The 23028-nt window shown below is 61.4% G+C and overlaps 1 protein-coding gene across 5 annotated transcripts in view; it reads left to right on the top strand.

The window, feature by feature from the left end:
• The window catches only part of IRF5 (interferon regulatory factor 5), a 39638-nt gene extending 17590 nt beyond the window's left edge, over positions 1–22048 (top strand). The window contains exons 4-12 of one of the 5 annotated variants that reach the window (XM_075924817.1): positions 11930–12063; positions 12207–12390; positions 13102–13291; positions 13905–13957; positions 16690–16720; positions 17236–17547; positions 17855–18247; positions 19339–19457; positions 21357–22048. In XM_075924817.1, the coding sequence (XP_075780932.1) occupies positions 12217–12390; positions 13102–13291; positions 13905–13957; positions 16690–16720; positions 17236–17547; positions 17855–18247; positions 19339–19457; positions 21357–21587 (1503 nt within the window). In that variant the 5' untranslated portion in view covers positions 11930–12063; positions 12207–12216 and the 3' untranslated portion in view covers positions 21588–22048. Of the gene's footprint in view, positions 1–5277; positions 5499–11929; positions 12064–12206; positions 12391–13101; positions 13292–13904; positions 13958–16689; positions 16721–17235; positions 17548–17854; positions 18248–19338; positions 19458–21356 lie in introns of those variants that run through there. The other 4 variants (XM_075924810.1, XM_075924829.1, XM_075924821.1 and 1 more) reach the window with 4 other exon arrangements.
• Positions 22049–23028: the final 980 nt, after the last annotated feature.

Here is a 23028-nt window from a genome sequence, read left to right as displayed (position 1 = left end):
AGATATTGGCATAGAGAGTACGCTTAGTAAGTTTGCAGATGATACCAAGCTGGGAGGGGTTGCGAGTGCTTTGGAGGAGAGAGTTAAAATTTAAAATGATCTGGACAAATTGGAGAAGTGGTCTGAGGTAAATAGGATGAAGTTTAATAAGGACAAAAGCAAAGTGCTCCTCTTAGAAAGGAACAATCCGTCTCACACATACAGAATGGGAAGCGACTGTCTAGGAAGGAGTCCTGCAGAAAGGGATCTAGGGGTCATTGTGGACCACAAGCTAAATATAAGTCAACAGTGTGATGCTGTTGCAAAAAAAGCAAACATGATTCTGGGCTGCATTAACAGGAGTGTTGTGAGCAAGACACGAGAAGTCATTCTTCCGCTCTGCTCTGCGCTAGTTAGGCCTCAGTTGGAGTATTGTGTCCAGTTCTGGGCACCGCATTTCAAGAAAGATGTGGAGAAATTGGAGAAGGTCCAGAGAAGAGCAACAAGAATGATGAAAGTTCTAGAGAACATGAGCTAGGAAGGAAGACTGAAAGAATTGGGCTTGTTTAGTTTGGAAAGGAGAAGATTGAGAGGGGATGTGACAGCGCTTTTCAGGTATCTAAAAGGGTGTCAAAAGGAGGAGGAGTACATATTGTTCTCCTTGGCCTCCTGAGGACAGGACAAGAAGCAAGGGGCTTAAACTGCAGCAGGGGAGGTTTAGGTCGGACATTAGAAAAAAATTCCTAACTGCAAGGGTGGTTAAACACTGGAATAAATTGCCATGGGGGGCTGTGGAATCCCCATCTCTGGAGATATTTAAGAGCAGGTTGGACAGACACCTGTGAGGGATGGTCTAGACGGTGCTTGGTCCTGCCATGAGGGCAGGGGACTGGACTTGATGGCTCTCAAGGTCCCTTCCAATTCTAGTGTTCTCGGATTCTATGAATCAGTCCCAGGCCCCCGTGGGCCATTGGCTGGATCCTGTCTCTTGGTCCCATGCTTGGGGGCTGAGGTTTTCCTGCTCAGCACCAGCTCCCTTTCTGCTTTGGGGATTCCTGTGGCGCGGGGCACGTGAAAGTGCATGCCGGGGTGCAGGGGGAGTCAGAGGTGCATTACGGTCTCCTGGGGCACTGGTGTGGGAACGCTGGCCCCACCACTGAAATGGTCAGTTATAAGATCAAGAACACATATTCCAGCTCATCCAGAAATATAATTTATGCCACCATGTGCCGACAGTGTCCGTCTGCTATGTACATTGGACAAACTTCTCAGACACTTCGCCAAAGAATCAATGCCCACAAAACAGACATCAGACAGTTTCACAAAGAAAAAACAATGTCTTGCCATTTCAGCCAGACTGGGCATTGTCTCAATGACCTGACTACCTGCATCCTGCTTCAAAGAGTTTTTAACGCAAGACTTCAAAGAGAAGCCTCTGAACCTGTCATTCACGCTTAAATTTGACACTTTACGAATGGGCCTTAACAAAGATGCTAATTATCTTACCCATTACAAAGAGAGCTTCCCCAATTATCACCTCTAATATCATTATCTCATAGACCTTAACCTCCCCCCCATCCCTCCTCTGTTCTAAAATCTGATTTGTCGATTTTATGTGTTCACTTTTTTTGATTGTATCCTTTGGTATATATGGTTGTGCCAATTTTCTTCCACAAATTGATCTGAGGATGTGGGTCTGGCCCACGAAAGCTCATCATCTAATAAACCATCTTGTTAGTCTTTAAAGTGCTGCATCGTCCTGTCTTTTGTTAAAATCCAAAGACTTGCTTATAAAAAGAAGGGGGGAGTTAAAACTGGTCAACTGAATCAAATCCACACACCAGTTGCCGAGGTCTTGGCTCAGGCTGGTGGCATGAAGGAACCAACTCCTGGTTCAAGTCACGTCTCTTCTTTTTCTTCTTAAACCCTTGCTCTCCGAGTGGAGCGTAGGTCATCTTCAAGTCTCCTCCACTTCACTCTGTCTTGAGACAAAACGTCTAGCTGACTCCAGAAGTACCCCAGTTGTTGTCCTTCAGTCTCAGCAGATGTCCACGTTGTCTGAGGCCTTCCTCTTGCGTTTTCCTTGCGGGCTCCATGTGAGAGCTTGATGGGCTGTGCTGGATGCTGGTTTTCTGAGAGTGTGGCCTAGCCATCCCCACTTTCTTCTCTTGATTTCAACATCAAGTGGTTCTTGTCCTGCTCTGTTCCAAAGCTCCTCATTTGTGACACAGTCTTGCCATTTGATGTGAAGGATTTACCGCCGGCAGCTGTGTGGGAATGTCTGTAGCTTGTGATTTGAAGACTTTTTAGTATGCCAGGTCTCACATCCATACAAGGCACCCTCTTCACATTTGTGTTGAAGATCCTCAGTTTCATCTTCGCAGATATTATTTGTGAGCTCCATATGGGACGAAGAGTTTTGAATGCAGCTGTTGCTTTCCCTATCCTAGCCCTGATCTCCTTGTCTGTTCCTCCGTCTCTGCCCATCATACTCCCCAAGTCGATGAACTTCGCTACTTCCAAATCGTTGGCAGGTCCTCGGCCCCTTGGCTCCATTGCTCCCCTTGGGGCGAGTCCGCAGCCCAGAGGCTGGAGCAGGAAAGAGACCAGCTGGAGAGATCCCCAGGTCTTCTGGTGGCTTCTGCCATGTGGCGGGACGCCCGGTGTTCTTACCATGGAGACGTGCTGTACCAAGACGGTGTCCAGGCACGGGAACCGACCTGGGGCAAGTCACCCGTCCGTGGCTGACTCTTTGCGGGTAGAAGCCATTTCCGCCCCCTGCTGGTCCAAACGCTACCAGGAAAGCTCCTCGGCTGTGAATTGGCCCCTCCCCAGGCTAAGTATCTGCCGCGGCCGCCTCCTCAGTGGGCCATCAACTTGAATAGTCCGTGCACGGGCTGATGCTTCACTGGGTCGTCTCCAAAGGAGACGCCTTGAAATCCAAGCCCAGAGCCCAAAGCTCAGCGCTTCAGGTACGAAAATGAGACCTGCAGACCAATAGAGTCACTGCACCCGGATGGTCAGAACCGCTTCCTGGCCCCTCCCTCGGTTGCCTTCTCTCACGGAGTGGGGGGAGGGGTCCCCGGGCCCGGCACCCCCCTCCGCAGCCAGTTGGGACTTTCAGGCGGCAGGTAGAACAGAAGGTGTGTGGGTTGACAGAGACCCAGTGTAGCCCAGATTTCTTGTTACAGGAACCTGGAGCAGCCAGTACCATCATCTCTGGGAAAGGGGGGCCAAGAACCCCAGCTCTGGGCCCCAGCTCCCCCTGCAGGCCACTAGGCTCCCTTCTCCTCCAAGCCAGCTGAAAACTAACTCAGACCCACAGCCACTGCTCCCAGCCCCCCAGACTCCGCCTCCTGCTCTGTTCAGATTCCGGGAGGCAAAGTGTCACCAGACTGAATCCAGCACCTAGCTCAGGCGTCAGGCCACTCCCCCAGAAATCCCGTTGCCCACTGGGCACCCCCCCACACACACAGTCACGACAGTAGGCATCGCACACAGCACAACAAAGCAACCAGGCTATGTGTACACTGCAGAGTTTTTTCGGAAAAACGGTCATTTTCCCAAAAAAACCCTCACTTAACGTCCACTTTGCAGTCACATTCTTTCGGGGAAAAAAAATCGAAAGACCAGAGGGGTTTTCCCGACATTGGGAAACTTCTTCTTAGGAAGAAGACGCTTTTTTTTGAAAGAGCTCTTTCGGGAAAAGGCGTGTGTGGATGGAGAAGAGGGAGTACTTTTGAAAGTCGAGGGAAGAGGAAAAAGCACAGGTACCCTGGTGGCCACTCGGCCCATAGCAATCACAGCTTACATGCGAGATAGCGTCCATTCAGTGTGGATGCTATCGCTTTTTCGAATCGCTTTGGCAGTGTGGACGCTCTCTTTCGGAAGACGTTTTTTCGGGAGATCTCTGCTGGAAAAGCTTCTTCCGAAAGAGGCCTGCAGTCCAGACCTAGCCCCAGTGAATACAAAACCAGAGTGAACAGAGGACTATAAGAGTGGACAGAACCCCCAGCCCGTCGCCCTTTCTGCGCACGATTTGCTGGAAATATAGAACGGTGGTTGCAGCAAGACTTGACGTGGTCCTATTTTAGTCCGTTAACATCACCTTTTGGTAAAGCCGGGAGCTGCACCCAGGTCTCCCGTCCCACTTAGCTCCACCTTCCCCCCCGACCAACAGGCGCTTCTCACATTGTACTATGGCCTCGACTAACCTGGCGAATTTACACCCAGCTCCTCAAAGGTGTTTTGGTGCCTAACTCCCATTGGTTTTAGAGGGTGTTAGGTGCCTAGATACCTTTGGAGGAGGTCGCTTCACAGCCGCGTTCTTCCTTCTGCTCATTACTTTCTAGTGTCATGGTCCCGTGAGTGTGAGTGTGAGTGTGAGTGTTGGGGGAGGGGGTTGGCACGCCTGCATTGAGTGGAAAGAGTCAAACCTGGGCGTTTGTCACTCACCCTCTCTCTTGTGGCATAGGCCTGTTGGCAGTTGACACTATGTTGGGCCCAAGGGTTGGTCTGGAGACAGCAGGGCCAAGATCAGCTCCAGTATTACAGGGATACCATGAGCCTAACCAAAATATTTCCGTGTGGAAAGCTGCACCGAACAGCCCCTGGCCGAGCTCTGGGTAGCCAGTACTGTATTCGGTTTCCTCCACCAAGTCAGCTGTTCCCCTGCAGAAACAAGGCCGAAAACGGCCTTTGTAACAGAGTGGGTCGATTGAAATCACCCAGGAGGAAGCCTTGATTTAAATCATCGATATTATTTGTGTGTTGTGTTTGCACTTTATATTTTCCAAAAGACGGGTCCGTTCCCCGTTGGCAGTAACCATGGAGCCATGTTGATTTGCAAAGAAATACGCAGCCTTTGTGCTAAATTCAGTGCTGCTTTTTGCTAATCGGGAGGATACGCGATAGCTATAGACTCAGTTTGAACGTTTTATTCAGATTCTTCATTTTTAATATTTATGCAATGAGAAAATGGGGACCCGAAGCATTTCTTATTCAATAGATGATTAACTTGGATGAGAATTCAAATTCAATTAAAACGCACAAAACCGCCATTTAATTTTTTTTCTTAAACGACCCTAAAAGTGCTGGCTTCAAAGAGTGTACTGCAACATGGTTTGCATTTAAAACGAACCGCTTTATTAAAGACAGAAAATACGGGCAGTCAGTGAAATGAATCGATTGTTTCTCGTCCCCCCCCATCCTGCATTCTAGAACTAGTACAGCTCAGTCTCTTACTTCTAGTTTCGATTCTCAGACTGGAAGAGGAAAACAAGCTCGCTTGTTTTTCAGTTCCCAGTTGACTTCTGCACTTGGAAGGAACTGGCCATTGAGCTGAACTAGCCGAGCAAACGGAGGTGAAGAAAATACGTTCCCTGCCCCTGCAGAAGACGCTGTTGCTCGCAAAAGCTGGTTGAGAATTTCCAGCTGCTACCCCAGCGACTCCTGCCAGTTCGGTGGCTTGACCATCTTTCAAACGTGGCAGCAGATGTACGGCTTCCTGTTATCGTGCTGTATTTATTTTAAACGATGTTAATAGAGCGTAAGTCTAGACCTTAACGCAGGTGGTCAATTTCAAACGCGATGTCTTTTTTTTACATATTTAATATGAATTTTAAAAAGTCCAATATTTTAGATGGATTTTTATCCTTTGGGCTGTAAGAGCAGTCGAGGTCAAGCGATTCCATCACCACAAGACCTGCCCAAAGGATTTGGGGTGGCTGTTAGCTCCGGGGAGAGCTTACAGCTCCGTCTGGAAGGGGATGTGACTTGAAGGGGACGTTGTCCCTTTAATAGTGCTGGCTTCTGTGCCCGTCCATGGGGTACTTCCTCATTAGCGGCATTCTGTTCCGCAGCCGCCGTTCCCAGTAACCGCTTCCTGTTGCTTCGCCAGCGTTTATTCTCCCGCCTCATTTTCTCTTCCCCTGGGGTCATGTGTTTTCCTCGGGAGGCGTTTCAGAGCCGCCCTTTCGGCCGCTTCCGCCAGCCGCTCTGAACGAGCCTCACCTTTCCTCCCGAGGATTGTTGTAGCTCTTCTCCGAGGCCTTTCCGCGCGGCCCGCGTCTCTGCGGCTGGCGCGCCCGAGGCAGGATGGGCTCTGTGTGTGACCCTGCTAGACCTGGGTCCCTCCGGTGCAAAGAGAGGGACCCCTTCCCCCCTCGCCCCTTCACCCTGGGCTTGATCGCACCCACCTCGAATGTTCCAAAGTCACCTTGGTCTCCCACCCTCCCCCCGGTCGCGGTCTCCCACCCTCACCCCTGTAGGCATGAGATCTGCTTTAAAAAAAAAAAAAAAAATCTCGCAGTCAAAATAAATACAAGCAGGGTTCTTTGCCTTCTGGTTCCAGCTCTGTCCGAGCCGCACTCAGGCTGTTCTCCACAACCAGTGTCTGGGAACGGGCTGGTCTGCTTTCTTGGCAGCTGGCAGCTAAGATTCTCGAATGACGTCACGCTGTCCGATTGGCCCGAGGGCTGGGGAGCGCGTGACGTCTCCTGCCCCTGGCAGGGGCGCGCAGTGCCTAGAAAGCCCCGCCCCTTCGGCCTGAGGCCCCGCCCCTTCGGCCTGAGGCCCCGCCCTCTCCGGGTTGGACCACGGCCCACAATTTATGGAGTAGCCCCCTGTGACGGAGTGGGGGTTGTGTTCGCTCTGTCATGCTGCACGTGATTCCTACTGTTCTGTTGGAACCCTGAGTGTGTGCCTCAGTTTCCCTGGGCACTGCACTGGACCCCAGCTCTGAGCCCTGGGGTTCCAGCAGGGTGGGCTTGCCTGCCCCTGCCCTAGCTGGAGCTGCTGCTTAGCGTCGGGTACTATTTCTCCCAAGCATTCAGCTGGGGCCGCTAGAGATGGCCGTGTCATCTGGGTTCTGCTCTCTGGCCCAGTCTGGCCGGGACGTGGGCTCCCAGTAGCTGGGGTGGGGGTGTGACTGCCAGGATGATGACTCTTGTCTGTCCATTTTCTGTCTGTCCTTCCCCCTGCAATCTCTTTACGAACCCCAGGAGGGGACTGGGGGGGATGTGATGGGGTCTATAAAATCATGACTCGTGTGGAGAAAGCGAATAAGGAAAACGTACTTACTTGTTCCCGTAACGTAAGAACTAGAGATCACCAAATGAGATTAATAGGACTCGTCCTGCCTGTGTCCATGTAACTCGGTCGCCCCTGCCCACCGCCCCCTGCCCCTGTGCTGGTGGGTGCTGGGTCCAGGCGCCAGGTTCTCATCCGCAGCGCCCGGTCCAGCGGGTGAAGACAGGCTCCCTGCTTGTCCTGGCTCCGTCCAGCTCCTGGAAACGGCCGGCATGTCCCTGCGGCCCCTAGGCAGGGGTCCCGTCGTCTGGGAACTCCCATTGGACGGGAACTGCAGCCAGTAGGAGCCCGCACCCCGATCCCCCTCCTGTGCCCCAACTGCCTGCTCTTGGTCGGAATCCCTGCACCCAAACTCCCTCCGAGCCCCAAACCCCTACCCCATCCCTGAGCCGCCTCTGCTGAAAGTGGCCAATACCAGATACCCCAGAGGCAGGAAACACAGCCTGATCTCTCCGTTGTCACCCACCTCCAGAGAAACAGAAGCTAGGGACACCATTCCTACCCATCCTGGCTACTAGCTATTGATGGACCTAACCTCCATGAAACTATCTAGCTCTTTTTTGAACCCTGTTAAAGTCCTAGCCTTCACCACCTCCTCTGGCAAGGAGTTCCACAGGTTGACAGTGTGCTGAGTGGGGGAAAAAAAACTTCCTTTTGTTTCTTTTAAACCTGCTGCCTATTCATTTCATTGGGTGACCTCTAGTTCTTATATTGTGGGAACAAGTAAATAACTTTTCCTTATTCACTTTCTCCACCCCACTCATGATTTTATCGACCTCTCTCCTATCCCCCCTCAGTCTCCTCTTTTCTAAGCTGAAAAGTCCAAGTCTTTTAAATCTCTCTTCATCTGGGACCCATTCCAAACCCCTCATCGTTTTTGTTGCCCTTTTTCGGAACCTTTTCCAATGGCAGTATAGTCGAGTGTCGATACCTTCTAATCGAGTGCTGGAAGAGCTCCCCCTTGCTCTTTTGGACTGCAGACTTTTCCAGCTTCTGAGAGCACCCAGGATGTGAGCTCTTTTGTGGGCAACCGGGGTTTGATCACTGTGGTCATCAGGACTTACCGGCGTGGTGTCCTGGCGGGTCTCCCGCTCCATCAGTGACGGGAACGGGTCCGCTGCGGCGTGTGTGCGCAATTGTGTGTGCTGTGTTGACTTGTGCAAGGAGGTAACACAGCAGATCTCAAGAGCAGTGAAAAACCACAAATCAGATAAGGATCCAAGGTGCCCGGCCAGGTTCATTGTTAAGCGAAGTACAATAATAGCTGTCAGGAGCCACCACTGAACCGCTACACATATGTACTCCCTTACAATGGCCTGATTCAGTTAGTGGGAGCTCCCTCTGCCCCCTAGGTTGGACAAAGACTGTCCTGGCAAGACAGGTTTGCAGAGGATATGAGGCTGGGAGGGGTTGCAACTGCTTTGGAGAATAGGATCATAATTCAAAATGATCTGGACACACTGGAGAAATGGTGTGAGGTCAACAGGATGAGGTTTAATAAGGACAAATGCAGAGTGCTCCGCTTAGGAGGGAACAATCCGTTTCACACACACAGAACGGGAAGCGACTGTCTAGGAAGGAGTCCTGCAGAAAGGGATCTAGGGGTCAGAGTGGACCACAAGCTAAATATGAGTCAACAGCGTGACGCTGTTGCAAAAAAAGCCAACGTCACTCTGGGAGGCATTAAGAGGAGTGTTGTGAGCCAGACACGAGAAGTCGTTCTTCCGCTGTGTTCTGTGCTGGTTAGGCCTCAGTTGGAGTCTTGTGTCCAGTTCTGGGCACCGCATTTCAAGAAAGATGTGGAGAAATTGGAGAGGGTTCAGAGAAGAGCAGCAAGAATGATGAAAGGTCTAGAGAACATGAGCTATGAGGGAAGGCTGAAGGAATTGGGTTTGTTTAGTTTAGAAAAGAGAAGATTGAGGGGGGACATGAGAGCCGTTTTCAGGTATCTAAAAGGGTGTCACAAGGAGGAGGGAGACAAATTGTTCCCCTTGGCCTCTGAGGACAGGACAAGAAGCAATGGGCTTAAACTGCAGCAAGGGGGGTTTAGGTTGGACATTCGGGGTGTATCTACACCACTCACAGTTCATAGCTTAGTTCAAGTTAAGCCCTGCTATGTCAATTGCATAGCTTATTACGAAATAGCTTATTTAGAAATTGGGAGCGTCTGACTTCCCTTACTCCTTGCACAATCAGGGTCACAGGAGTCGGAGTAAGAAGTCCTCCAGCTTGACAGTGTTTCGAAATAACTGCCTGGTGTGTAGCCGCGGATTAAGTTATTTCGAAATAACATTGCTGTGTACCCCAGGAGAAACTTCCTACCTGTCAGGGTGGTGAAACACTGGAATAAATTTCCTGGGGAGGTTGTGGAATCCCCATCGCTGGAGATATTTAAGAGCAGGTTGGACACACACCTGTCAGGGATGGTCTAGATCAGGGCTACTCAACTTTGGAAGCCCCGGGGACCACAAGGATACTCACTGTACATGCTGCGGGCCGCAACTTAAGTATGTATATGCAAATATATATGCAAATATATGCAAATCGCTTCTTTTACACAGACAGGCATGAATACAGAGATTAAGGCAAGACAGCACAACACGCAGGCCCCGTTTGTCAGTTCTGCTGATATTAGTAAAATGCAACATTTACCCAACAGCACTTTTAATGAGAAAATGGTATCCCGGTGTTTTGGGAGTTTCGCTTGAAGCATCAGGTTGTGCGTTTCTTGCAGGGACTTTACTGTAAAAAGAAGTTTCCAAGACAGAGCGCTCCAACTGGCAGCGGGTGGGGAGCTGGGCGAGTCAGGCCGGACACGAGAGGCATAAAAGGCCAGGTACCCGAGAGCCCCGTCCTGGATTCCCAGCAGGGCTGATGTTGCTCCGTGTGGGATGGAAGCAGGGCCGCCTGGCCACGGCGCCAGACCAAACGTGGCCAGTGTGAGCCAGTCGGCATCTCTCAGGCTCTGCCCACTAGGCTAAGCAGCCAGCGCTTCCCACAATGCCCCAGCGCTTCTCCTCCCTGAGGGGCCAGAAACGCCAACACCCTGTACCCGTCTGTGCCAGCCAGCCCGTCTGCTTGCGTCTGTCAGTGCTCACCTGCCGGGGAGACGCCGCGCCGTTGTGGAGCGTGTTCCCAGTGGAGGCCACGTTCAAAGGACCCCGCACGTTGAGCCCCGTGTAAACCCAAACCCGGCCCGTTGGCCACAAACCAACGTGCTGCGTGTCGCGTAGCCCTGAGCTAGACGGTGCTGGGTCTTGCCGTGAGGGCAGGGGACTGGACTCGATGACTCTCGAGGTCCCCTCCAGTTCCAGTGTGCTGTGATACTTTGATATCCCCCTGCACCTGCTGGTTCAGTGAGAACGTCTCTACCCATCATGCTGTCAGTTTAGACCCTTCCCTGGATCTGGGTCGGCCTCTGAGGGGACTGTGGGTACCACGGTCTTCTTTCACAAGCTGGTGGTACCATCCTTTTGGAAGGTGCTTTCAACCTGTGCCCAGTACCAATTTCTGTTCTACAGTCGCCACCGAGTGCCATGTTCTGTGAGTAGGGTGGTCAGGTGTCTGGTATTGACCTGAACAGTCCAGTATTTTTGCCTCCTGCCTGGTAAAAAAATTCAGAAAATACTGGACACACAAAATGTCCAGTATATTCTGATTTTTTTTCCCTGCCAGGAGGCGAAAATGCCGGACACCCGTCAACCCTACACACACTCAGCAACCGGACCCAACCCCCAGCCTCTCCCCCCGGGGCCCTCCAGACCTCCCCGCTTACCTGGTTCCACAGGGAAGCTGTCTTCTGACTCGATCAGGAAAACAAGATGGCCGGCAAATGCTTCAAAGGCTTTTCTTAAAGGGGCCATGCTTTTTTTTTTTTTTTTTTTTGCTTAATAAGTCTTGGGTCCTGTTTTTTTTTTTTATCAACAGAATTTTTTCCCCGGTGTTTTTTTTTTGGGGGGGGGGGGGAGTTGGTATTTTCAGTTAAACCATCTGGCAACCCTATCTGTGCACAGGGCCTGCGTCTTGCTCCCAGCGTTGCTTTGCTTCATGTTAGCTAACAGCGGACAACACTTGGCGAGGTGTCACGCCTCACGCTGGGCGTGTGCTACATGGGTCCTCCTCTTACTACATCACCATAGAAAAGCGTTTAGTTTCTTCTCAGTCCCTGGTGGTGACCGCGTCGGTGGTCCTTTGCGCCTGTTTAGCCCTCTGAAGAAGAGTTTTTGTCAGAGTCTGAGAGACCTGACCGGATCGTATTTGTCAGTGTTTCTCCCTGAGCGGTGTGCGGACCAGGGATGGTCTTGAGGGGTCTCGGGTAGGATACGTCTAGACTGCAGGCGTCTTTCAGAAGAAGCTTTTCCGGAAAAGCTTCTTTTGAAAGAAAGTGTCGACACAGCAAAAACGCAATGAAAACGTGATGTGCTTTTTTTTGAAAGCGAGCGTCCACATGGATTGGACGCTATTTCGCATTTCAGTTGTGATGACTGTGGATGGAGTAGCCACCAGGACACCTGTGCTTTTTCCTGGAGGCCTCTTCTTTCGAAAAAACACTCTATTCCGCGTCCACACACGCCTTTTTCCGAAAAAGCTTTTTCGGAAAAGGGCTTCTTCCTCATAGAAAGAGGTTTACCGCTGTCGGAGAAAACCCTCCGTTCTTTTGACTTTCTGTCAAAAGAACGCAATCGCCGTGTGGGCGTAAGGATTGTTTTTCCGGGAAAACGGCCGTTTTTCTGGAAAAACGCTGCAGTGTAGACATACCCATAGAGATTGGGAAGGCAGCCAGCTGGTCTGTGGTACCGAAAAGTGGAGCAACCGTTGCGGTCGGTTTCGTTGCAGGATTCTCTTTTTGTGTTTGCCGCAGATTTGTGATGAGCGATTGAATAACCGGACCTGAAAAAGGGGAAAAGAACCGGCTGGACCTGTCAGAGACGGGTCCGGGTTTCCTTGGTCCTGCCTCAGCGTGGGGGACTGGATTTGGGGACCTCCCAGCCCGAGGTGCCCGTGAAAACGGGGACATGCGGATTCCGCCGCCCCTACTTTTATCCTGGTCCTTTCGTCTCCCCTCAGTCCCGCCCCATGGCCCTAGCTGGGTGCCTGGCGTTGCCTCTGAGACGGTCTGTCCCTCTGTGTCGATGCAGGCGAGTCGCCATGAATGCGCATCCCAGGCGCATCCGCCTGAAGCCCTGGCTTATCGCCCAGGTGAACAGCAACCAGTACCCTGGCCTGCAGTGGGTGAACCCCGAACGCAAGCTGTTCTGCATCCCCTGGCGCCATGCCACCCGGCACGTCCCCACGCAGGACGACGAGAACACCGTCTTCAAGGTGAGCGCCCGGGGCATGCCGGGCTGGGGAGGGTAGCCCTCGGGGCACAGGGCACCCTGCTGGCTTCATAGCCACTACACTAAGCTCCAGAGGTGGGAGGTTCAAATCCACCTGGTGGTGGTTACAATGGGCGTGCCAGGGGTACTCCGCCCCCTGGGGATGGGTGGGCTCAGCATAACCCCAGTGTCCCACAATGCCCTCGGGATGAGCCCTGGCTCGGGTCAGTTCTCTGCTGTGCCAGTGTGCGGTCAGTTTAATTCCAGAGGGCAGTGCTCCCTAGTGGTTAGGTCTCGGGTGGTGTTTGCTGCACCTTTCAGGCCTTGCAGCAGATGGGAACCCAGAGCTCGGTGCCCCGAAATGCTGAGCTGCTCGGGTGCCTCTTGAGGTGTCTGTCTGAACGGGCCTCAGTTTCCCCAGTGAAACGGAGCTAATTGTACCCAGCTGGCGGTGTTGCTGCCAGCCGGGCTGGGACGTGCGGCATTTATCCCAGCCAGGCTCACCGCCTGCCAGTGCATGGGGCGTGTCGGGACACTGTGAGCGGCCCGCCCCGGCTGTGCAGCGGGGGAATCTTTCATCAGCTGAGCTGCCAGGCGAAGGGCCGGAGCATGTGCGGAGGTGCACCCAGGCTCCGGAGGGGGCCCTTTCTCAGGCTCCGGACCCAGACCCAGGGTTGGACTTGACCTGTGTCTGCCCCCCCCCCCCCCCCGCCAGGCCTGGGCCAAGGAGACGGGCAAGTACAATGAAGGGGTGGACGAGCCCGACCCCGCCAAGTGGAAAGCCAACCTGCGCTGCGCCCTCAACAAGAGCCGGGAGTTCAAGCTGATCTACGACGGCACCAAGGACACGCCCATGCAGCCCTACAAGATCTACGAGGTGTGCCCGGGCCCCCAGCCCGACGGAGGTACCCGCAGCCGGGCCGGGGGGCGGGGAGCCGGGCGTCTCTGGCCAGTTTCCCCTCTTCAGTGGGCCCCCCCTCGGCACTGCCGAGTCTGGGCAGGGCCTCCCCTGCAAACGGCCCCCAGCCCGCTCCAGAATCGGGCCCCAGCACCAGGGTTCCCGGTCCGCTGAGCGCTTGGAGAGAGTCCGGTGCCGCCCCGCTGATGAGCCGAGCGCCCGTCGCGGCCAGCCTTCGTTTCCAGTGGTGGTGCACCTCCGCCCATGCCTCAGTGCACGGAACGCGATTTATTCCGCACATGGATGGAAAACAGGCGCGGGAATCTTTCCCGTGTCCCTCCCCTCCTCTCCGCAGCCAGTGAGCCCTGCGACCCACCCACTGCTCCGACCCTGCTCCCCAGCGGGTGTGCGGGGGCAGGCCCCAGCCCCAATTCCTGGGCTGGCCAGCTGGGGCGGCGCTTTTCCCTGGCCAGTGTGTGTGGCCCCAGGGGCTGGAGAGGGGAAGAGACGGTCCTGATGCTCCTACCCTCGCCCACCCTAACTCGGGCCCCACCCAAGTGTCCCCCTCTGCCGGCCACTGGCCCCCCCGTGTGACTTGCCCCCCCATGTCTCCGCTGCAGACTCGCAGGCTGGGGAGGAGCAGGGCGGCTGCTTGGGCGAGGAGGAGGAGGAGGTAAGTGCAGGACGGGGGCTGGGGCTGGCGGGCGACTGGCCCTGCCCCTCGCGGGCTGCTGGGGCCGAGCTCCTGGAGTCCCCTGGGCTGCCCGATCCCACTAGCTGGGTCCAGCCAGCGCCGCTGACGGGGCCCTTCAACGTCCGGTCAGGGCGCAGCGGGGCCTGGCCCCCTCCCTGCCCTGCCCAGCCCAGCCCCCTCCCTGCCCAGCCCGGCCTGGCCCCGTGCAGCCCCCAGCCCGGCCCCCTCCCTGCCCAGCCCGGCCCGGCCCCGTGCAGCCCCCAGCCCGGCCCCCTCCCTGCCCAGCCCGGCCTGGCCCCGTGCGGCCCCCGGCCCGGCCCCCTCCCTGCCCAGACCGGCCCCCTCCCTGCCCAGCCCGGCCTGGCCCCGTGCAGCCCCCAGCCCGGCCCCGTGCGGCCCCCAGCCTGGCCCCCAGCCTGGCCCCCTCCCTGCCCAGCCCGGCCTGGCCCCGTGCGGCCCCCAGCCCGGCCTTGCGCGGCTGGTTCCCAGTGCAGCCGGCACGTCCCACCCCAGACGCGGGGCGGCCCCTGCGCTGAGCACCAGCCTGGCTGCTCCCATTGGCTGGCAACCGAGGCTCATGGGAGCTGGGGGCAGCACCAGCAGGCACAGGCAGTGAGCCCCCCCCCCCCCCCGGGCCCTCTGCCTAGGAGCTGGGCATTCCAGCTGAGGTCAGCACCCCCCGACTGGAGCCCCCCCCTCAGGCACCCCCAGCCCGGAGCCCCCTTCCGGACCCAGCACCCCACGCCCTGGAACCCCTCAGGCACCCCCGGCCCGGAGCCCCCTTCCGGACCCAGCACCCCACGCCCTGGAACCCCTCAGGCACCCCCGGCCCGGAGCCCCCTTCCGGACCCAGCACCCCACGCCCTGGAACCCCTCAGGCGCCCCCAGCCCGGAGCCCCCTTCCGGACCCAGCACCCCACGCCCTGGAACCCCTCAGGCGCCCTCAGCCCGGAGCCCCCTTCCGGACCCAGCACCCCACGCCCTGGAACCCCTCAGGCGCCCCCAGCCCGGAGCCCCCTCCCGGACCCAGCACCCCACGCCCTGGAACCCCTCAGGCGCCCCCAGCCCGGAGCCCCCTTCCGGACCCAGCACCCCACGCCCTGGAACCCCTCAGGCGCCCCCGGCCCGGAGCCCCCTTCCGGACCCAGCACCCCACGCCCTGGAACCCCTCAGGCGCCCCCAGCCCGGAGCCCCCTTCCGGACCCAGCACCCCACGCCCTGGAACCCCTCAGGCGCCCCCAGCCCGGAGCCCCCTCCCGGACCCAGCACCCCACGCCCTGGAACCCCTCAGGCGCCCCCAGCCCCGAGCCCCCTTCCGGACCCAGCACCCCACGCCCTGGAACCCCTCAGGCACCCCCGGCCCGGAGCCCCCTTCCGGACCCAGCACCCCACGCCCTGGAACCCCTCAGGCACCCCCGGCCCGGAGCCCCCTTCCGGACCCAGCACCCCACGCCCTGGAACCCCTCAGGCACCCCCGGCCCGGAGCCCCCTTCCGGACCCAGCACCCCACGCCCTGGAACCCCTCAGGCGCCCCCGGCCCGGAGCCCCCTTCCGGACCCAGCACCCCACGCCCTGGAACCCCTCAGGCGCCCCCGGCCCGGAGCCCCCTTCCGGACCCAGCACCCCACGCCCTGGAACCCCTCAGGCGCCCCCAGCCCGGAGCCCCCTTCCGGACCCAGCACCCCACGCCCTGGAACCCCTCAGGCACCCCCAGCCCGGAGCCCCCTTCCGGACCCAGCACCCCACGCCCTGGAACCCCTCAGGCACCCCCAGCCCGGAGCCCCCTTCCGGACCCAGCACCCCACGCCCTGGAACCCCTCAGGCACCCCCAGCCCCGAGCCCCCTTCCGGACCCAGCACCCCACGCCCTGGAACCCCTCAGGCGCCCCCGGCCCGGAGCCCCCTTCCGGACCCAGCACCCCACGCCCTGGAACCCCTCAGGCACCCCCGGCCCGGAGCCCCCTTCCGGACCCAGCACCCCACGCCCTGGAACCCCTCAGGCACCCCCGGCCCGGAGCCCCCTTCCGGACCCAGCACCCCACGCCCTGGAACCCCTCAGGCACCCCCAGCCCGGAGCCCCCTTCCGGACCCAGCACCCCACGCCCTGGAACCCCTCAGGCACCCCCAGCCCGGAGCCCCCTTCCGGACCCAGCACCCCACGCCCTGGAACCCCTCAGTCACCCCCGGTCCGGAGCCCCCTCCCGGACCCAGCACCCCACGCCCTGGAACCCCTCAGGCACCCCCAGCCCCGAGCCCCCTTCCGGACCCAGCACCCCACGCCCTGGAACCCCTCAGTCACCCCCGGCCCGGAGCCCCCTTCCGGACCCAGCACCCCACAACCTGGAACCCCTCAGGCGCCCCCAGCCCGGAGCCCCCTTCCGGACCCAGCACCCCACGCCCTGGCCCCAGAGCCCACCCCCAGCCTGGAGCCCTCGCCCCCTCTTGAGCGAGTGGTGGCGGGGGATAGTGTGAGCAGGGACAGGGTCTTGGGGAAGGGGCAGGAGCTCAGGGTAGGGGTGGGACAAGGGGCGGGGTTTCAGGGCAGGGGCGGGGCCACAGGCGGGGTCTCAGGGCAGGGGTGGGACAAGGGGCGGGGTCTCAGGGCAGGGGCGGGGCAACAGGCGGGGTCTCTGGCGGGGGCCCTACTCTGCCCCCCCCCGGGTCGGTCGCCGCCCCCCGGAGCTGAGCCCCGTCCGTCTGTCTCTCCCACAGCTGCAGAAAATGACGATGCTGACGATAGCGGGTGAGTGCCGGGGGGGCAGGATGTGCAGGGCTGGTCCCCCCCCAAGCCGAGCGCCAGGGACAAGAGCCCCCCACCCCTCGGCGCCCTGCCAGCTCGGGTCCCACCCTGGCCTGCGACGGGCCTGTGGTGCCGGGGCTGAGCCGAGCCCCAGTGGAAGCTGCGACCGGGCCCGTCCCATCAGCCGCTAGCCGGGCCCCTCGCTCCAGCCGGCCCAGTGGCAAGGACCCTGCGAGGCTCTGAGCACCTCCCTCCCCCCCCGTCCCCCCCAGCTCCCATGCTGACCGGGCCCCCTGAGCCGTCGGCTGAGGTTGGCGAGGGGAGGGGACCCAGCTGGAAAGGGGCCGGTGTTTTCTGTTCGGCCGAGGGGCCTCGCCCAGGGGTGCTGGAGAGCCTGGCTCCGGGTGGTGGGCACCGTGGGCTGGAGCCGGGCACGGCTGGCGACGCCAGGGCCCTGCCAGTGGCTGGCTCCAGCTGCCGGGGGGGGCCCTGAGCCGGTGGGTTTTGGTGGCTTGCAGATCCCAGCCAGGGCGCGGAGACGCTGCCCGCCTACGTGTGGCCGAAGCAGGAAGCCCCATACACCCCCCCCTGCGGGAACGGCCCCTTCGCCCCGCTGGGCCCCCAGGAACTCCTGCACCCGGATGGAGGGGTGCCTCCGCCCCCCGCCGCGGGGGCCTTCGCCGCCGGAGGAGAGCTGGCCGCACAGAGCCCCGCCGAGAGCATGCCGCTGGCCAGCCTGCTCCCAGGCCCCCTGCCCCCTGAGGACACAGCTGTGCAGCCCATGGAACAGTTCATCCCAGACCTGCTCATCAGCCCGCACATGCTGCCCTGTAAGTGTCCTGTGCCCCCAGGCGTGGGGTCGAGTGCCCTGCATGGGCGGCCGCTCAGGAGAGCATCAGATGCCACCAGCTGAGTAGCAGAGCACCCACCCCTCGGTGTGTGTTTCTCCGGGTGGTGCACATTCGCACGTGCCTCGACGCACACAACAAAATTTATTCCACGCATGAGTGGAAAAGGCCAGAGGGCACCTTGGCGTGGGTGGCACAAGAGGCAGGATGGCGGGGGGGGGGGAAGGGTCGGCGCTAAGGGGCCCCGTCCCCCAGGCTAAGGGGCCTGTCTCGCTCTCCCCACGGCCAGTGACCGACCTGGAGATCAAGTTCCACTACCGGGGCCGGCAGGCCAGCTCGCTGACCGTCAGCAACCCGCACGGCTGCCGGCTCTTCCACAGCAGCCTGGCGCCCACGCGGGAGCAGGTGGCGCTGTTCGGGCCCGTCACGCTGGAGCAGGTGCGCTTCCCCGAGGCCCAGCACATCGCCAACGAGAAGCAGCGTTTCTACACCTGCCAGCTGCTGGACGCCATGGACCGGGGCCTGATCCTGGAGCTGCAGGGCCAGGACATCTACGCCATCCGGCTGTGCCAGTGCAAGGTCTTCTGGACCGGCCCCTGCGCCGCCCCCGCCCCGCCCGGCCCCAACCCCATCGAGCGCGAGAGGAAGATCAAACTCTTCAGCCTGGAGAGCTTCCTCAACGGTGAGGGGGGCCGGGGGGCCGGCCTGGGCGTCTGCCCCAGTGTCTCCCCCCCAGCTCCAGGCGTCTGCCCCTGGTGTCTCTCCCCCCCCCCCCCCCAGCTCCGGGCGTCTGCCCCTGGTGTCTCCCCCCCCAGCTCTGGGCGTCTGCCCCGGTGTCTCTCCCCCCCCCAGCTCTGGGCGTCTGCCCCGGTGTCTCTCCCCCCCCCAGCTCCAGGCGTCTGCCCCCGGTGTCTCCCCCCCCGTCCCCCAGCTCCGGGCGTCTGCCCCCGGTGTCTCCCCCCCCAGCTCCAGGTGTCTTCCCCCCCCCCAGCTCCAGGCGTCTGCCCCCGGTGTCTCCCCCCCCCCCCCCAGCTCCAGGCGTCTGCCCCCGGTGTCTCCCCCCCGCCCCCCAGCTCCGGGCGTCTGCCCCCGGTGTCTCCCCCCCCAGCTCCAGGCGTCTGCCCCTGTGTTCCCCCCCCCCCCCCAGCTCTGGGCATTTGCCCCGGTGTCTCCCCCCGCACCCCTGCTCTGGGCATCTGCCCCCGGTGTCTCCCCCCCAGCTCTGGGCGTCTGCCCCCGGTGTCTCCCCCCCCCCCCCAGCTCTGGGCATCTGCCCCTGGTGTCTCCCCCCCAGCTCTGGGCGTCTGCCTCTGGTGTCTCTCCCCCTCCCCCCCCCCCAGCTCTGGGCGTCTGCCTCTGGTGTCTCTCCCCCTCCCCCCCCAGCTCTGGGCGTCTGCCTCTGGTGTCTCTCCCCCCTCCGCCCCCACCCTGGTGTCTTCTCCCGGAGTGTGTCTCCCTCCCCCCCCCACCTGTCCCGGCGTCTCTACCTCTGGTGTCTCTCCGCCCCGGCGTCTCTCCACCTGCTGTCTCCCCCACTTCCCAGACCCTGCACTCTCCAGCCCTGGGGGTCTCCCCACCTCCCCAGCTTCTGCCCCTCCTCCCAGTCCCTGCCCCAACCTCTCACCTCCCCCTTGCTGGCTTCTGTCCCCGCCCCCCCACGAAGGCTCCAGTTTCCCATGGGTGGGGGTGGGGGGGGTCGCTGCAGGGGAGAGGGGACTGGAAATGCCACCGGTCCCCCCCCACTCACGGCGGCTCTGCTGCGGGGCTCCCCAGGGCTCATCCTGTTCCAGAAGGGCCAGACCAGCACCCCGCCCCCCTTCGAAATCTTCTTCTGCTTCGGGGAGGAGTGGCCGGACCACAAGCCGAAGGAGAAGAAACTTATCACCGTCCAGGTGAGGGGGGGGGGGGGGGGCTGCCGCTGGCTGGGCCCTGTTACAGCCCCTCCCCCCTTCTCCACGGCCCAGCCCCCCCCCCCGCCTGCACCCAGAGGTGCCCCCGGCCCTGGGGGGCCGTCCCGAGCAGGATCCCCAGGGCTGGGAGGCTGGGCCGGGAACACGGGTGCCCGCTTCTCTCAGCAGCCTCCCCCCTGCGACCCGCTGGGGTATTTCAGTGGCGCTGAACGGGCCCGGCCGCTTGTGGTCTAAAGCCAGGGACGGGCTGTAGCAGCCCGTGGCCCTCGGGGCTCTGCCTGGGCTGGGAGGACTAGAACCCCCGGAGAAGAAACTTCTCCGACTCCCTCCCCCTGCCCCTCTCGCACAGCCTGGCCCTGGATCCCCCCCCCCAGTTCCTGCCCCTCCCTCCGCCTCCCAGCCTGCTCGGAGCGCCACAAAGCGCCCGACTCGCGCCCACAGCTGGAATGCTGGGCACAGCTGCTTGGCGGGGTTCCAGCGCCCGGAGCAGGGCCAGGGTGTGAATCAGGCGAGTCAAGGGACATGGGGAGGGAGGTGGAGGAGCGGCAGTGCCAGGGTGCACCAGAGGCGCACGAGGGAGGGGACCGGCCCGGGGCTAGGCTCCAGGTGGAGTCCCAGTGGGCCACTGGGCAGCTGGGAGAGACGAACCGGGCTTTGGTGGGGGCTGGGTGACAGGCCAGGGGCCCTCCAGGGCCAGTGGGGCGGAGGCTGCGAGGGGCCGGGGGGATCCAGTGGCAGAGGGGCTGGGTGACGGGCCAGGGGCCCTCCAGGGACAGTGGGGCGGAGGCTGCGAGGGGCTGGGGGGATCCAGTGGCAGAGGGGCTGGGTGACAGGGCAGGGGCCCTCCAGGGCCAGTGGGGCGGAGGCTGCGAGGGTTCGGGGGGATCCAGCGGCAGAGGGGCTGGGTGACAGGGCAGGGGCCCTCCAGGGCCAGTGGGGCGGAGGCTGCGAGGGGCCGGGGGGATCCAGCGGCAGAGGGGCTGGGTGACAGGGCAGGGGCCCTCCAGGGCCAGTGGGGCGGAGGCTGCGAGGGGCCAGGGGGATCCAGCGGCAGAGGGGCTGGGTGATGGGCCAGGGGCCCTCCAGGGCCAGTGGGGCGGAGGCTGCGAGGGGCCGGGGGGCTCCAATGGCAGAGGGGCTGGGTGACAGGGCAGGGGCCCTCCAGGGCCAGTGGGGCGGAGGCTGCGAGGGGCCGGGGGGCTCCAGCGGCAGAGGGGCTGGGTGACAGGGCAGGGGCCCTCCAGGGCCAGTGGGGCGGAGGCTGCGAGGGTTCGGGGGGATCCAGCGGCAGAGGGGCTGGGTGACGGGCCAGTGGGGCGGAGGCTGCGAGGGGCCGGGGGGATCCAGCGGCAGAGGGGCTGGGTGACGGGCCAGTGGGGCGGAGGCTGCGAGGGTTCGGGGGGCTCCCGCGGCAGAGGGGCTGGGTGACAGGGCAGGGGCCCTCCAGGGCCAGTGGGGCGGAGGCTGCGAGGGGCCGGGGGGCTCCAGCGGCAGAGGGGCTGGGTGACGGGCCAGTGGGGCGGAGGCTGCGAGGGGCCGGGGGGCTCCAGCGGCAGAGGGGCTGGGTGACGGGCCAGTGGGGCGGAGGCTGCGAGGGGCCGGGGGGATCCAGCGGCAGAGGGGCTGGGTAACGGGCCAGTGGGGCGGAGGCTGCGAGGGGCCGGGGGGCTCCAGCGGCAGAGGGGCTGGGTGACAGGGCAGGGGCCCTCCTGGGACAGTGGGGCGGAGGCTGCGAGGGGCCAGGGGGCTCCAGCGGCAGAGGGGCTGGGTGACAGGGCAGGGGCCCTCCAGGGACAGTGGGGCGGAGGCTGCGAGGGGCCGGGGGGCTCCAGCGGCAGAGGGGCGCTTGCTGCCGCCTGCCCGTCTGTGTCTGCCGCCCAGGTGGTGCCGGTGGCGGCCCGGATCCTGCTGGAGATGTTCTCGGGGGAGCTCTCCTGGTCGGCCGACAGCATCCGCCTGCAGATCTCCCACCCCGACCTGAAGGACAGGATGGTGGAGCAGTTCAAGGAGCTGCATCAGCTCTGGCAAAACCAGCAGAGCCTGCAGGGGCCCCCGGCCCTCGCGCCAGGCCCGGACGCGTGGGCGATGCAAGCCAGCAGCATGCAGCAGTGAGGAGGGGAGCCTGGCGCACGTGCTCACCCGCTTCCCCGGCCCCCCAAAGGGCGCAGGCCTGCGCGCACCAGCCCTGGGGAGGGAAACTGAGGCACACTGACCTCCGCTGCTTCAACCGCAGGGCGGCGCGCCCTGGATCCCGGCTCAGCCGCCTGCTCCGGGCCCTCCCGTTTTGCTGCACCGAGGCCGGGGCGAGGGGTGCCCGCTGGGAGACGGCTGGAGGCCGGCCTGCGCCTTCACCAGCTGGGACGACTCGGCTCCGGCTCGGCCCCAGGGACCGGCGCTGCCTGGGACGGAGCAGAGACTGGAACTTGGCAGCTCTGGCGGGGGGCACCAGGGGCCTGGGGCAAGGCCAGGCCTGCTGGATCCAGCCCGCGGGCGGGGCTGGGCACTGCCCTTAGTGCCCCGGGCCCCGGCACCCAGGGAGGGGCCCAGCTGTTAATAAAGCAACCACACGCCTACCGGGGTGTCGTCTCTCCGCCCGCCTGGGGGGATGGGCAGGGACGCAGCTGGAGCCCCCGAGACTGCCCGGCCCCCCCCTGCCCCGGGGGCTAGAGCCCAGCCTGACACGTCCACCAAGCCGGGCACTAAGGACGGGCCCGTTGGGGGCCCAGGTAGAGGCCGTGCCCTAGCTCTCTTGCAAGGGGGACGATGAGCCCCACCCCCCCGGGGGCCTCCTCCCCCGCCTGGGCCGTGTCAGCTGGAGGGGCTGAGCCGGGTGGCAGCATCTCTCCAATGCGCAGCTGCGGGGGCTGGACCGGCAGGCCGGGCTTTGGGCTGCTCCGCGCTGCCAGTCCCTCCCGGCCCGCCTGGCTCCGAGCTATTTCAGCAGCCCCCTCCAGCAGCAGGGGGGGGCATGTTCCTGCAGGGCTCGGCAAAGAGCTTGCAAACCTGGACTCCCACATGCCTCTCGTGGCTGGGGGGGGGGGGGCAAAGCCTGATCCTAGCTAAGTCTAGCACCCGGCTGGGCGCTGAGCTGCTCCCCCGTGAGCCGGCTGCGATGGCGAAAGCAAAGAGCCAGGGAAGCCCCGTTCCAGCCGTACGGCCCCGGGTGGATTTGCTGTTTGGCTCATTCGGCCACGATAAGAACATCAGGGCAGCCAGACTAGGCCAGCCCAAAGGCCCATCCAGCTCAGCATCCCGGCTGCTGACAGTGGCCAATGCCAGGTGCCCCAGAGGCCAGACAACCAGCGGCTAGAGCCACCATTCCTACCCCTCCTGGCTAACAGCCACTGGTGGACCCAACCTCCATGAATCTATCCAGCTCTTTTTTGAACCCTGTTGAAGTTCTAGCCTTCACCACATCCTCCGGCAAGGAGTTCCACAGGTTGCCTGGGAGTAAAGAAAAACTTCCTTTGGTTTTAAAGCTATTTCACGCTCCTGTCAGCCGTTACAGGTCGCTCCCCACTACACAGCCACGCTAGCGAGCAACTTTCTCCCC

This window comes from Pelodiscus sinensis, chromosome 1, assembly GCF_049634645.1.
Source record: "Pelodiscus sinensis isolate JC-2024 chromosome 1, ASM4963464v1, whole genome shotgun sequence".
NCBI classification, from domain to species: Eukaryota; Metazoa; Chordata; order Testudines; family Trionychidae; genus Pelodiscus; species Pelodiscus sinensis.
The sequence above is the reverse complement of the archived record's forward strand: the minus strand, read 5'-3'. Positions and strand labels throughout refer to the sequence as shown.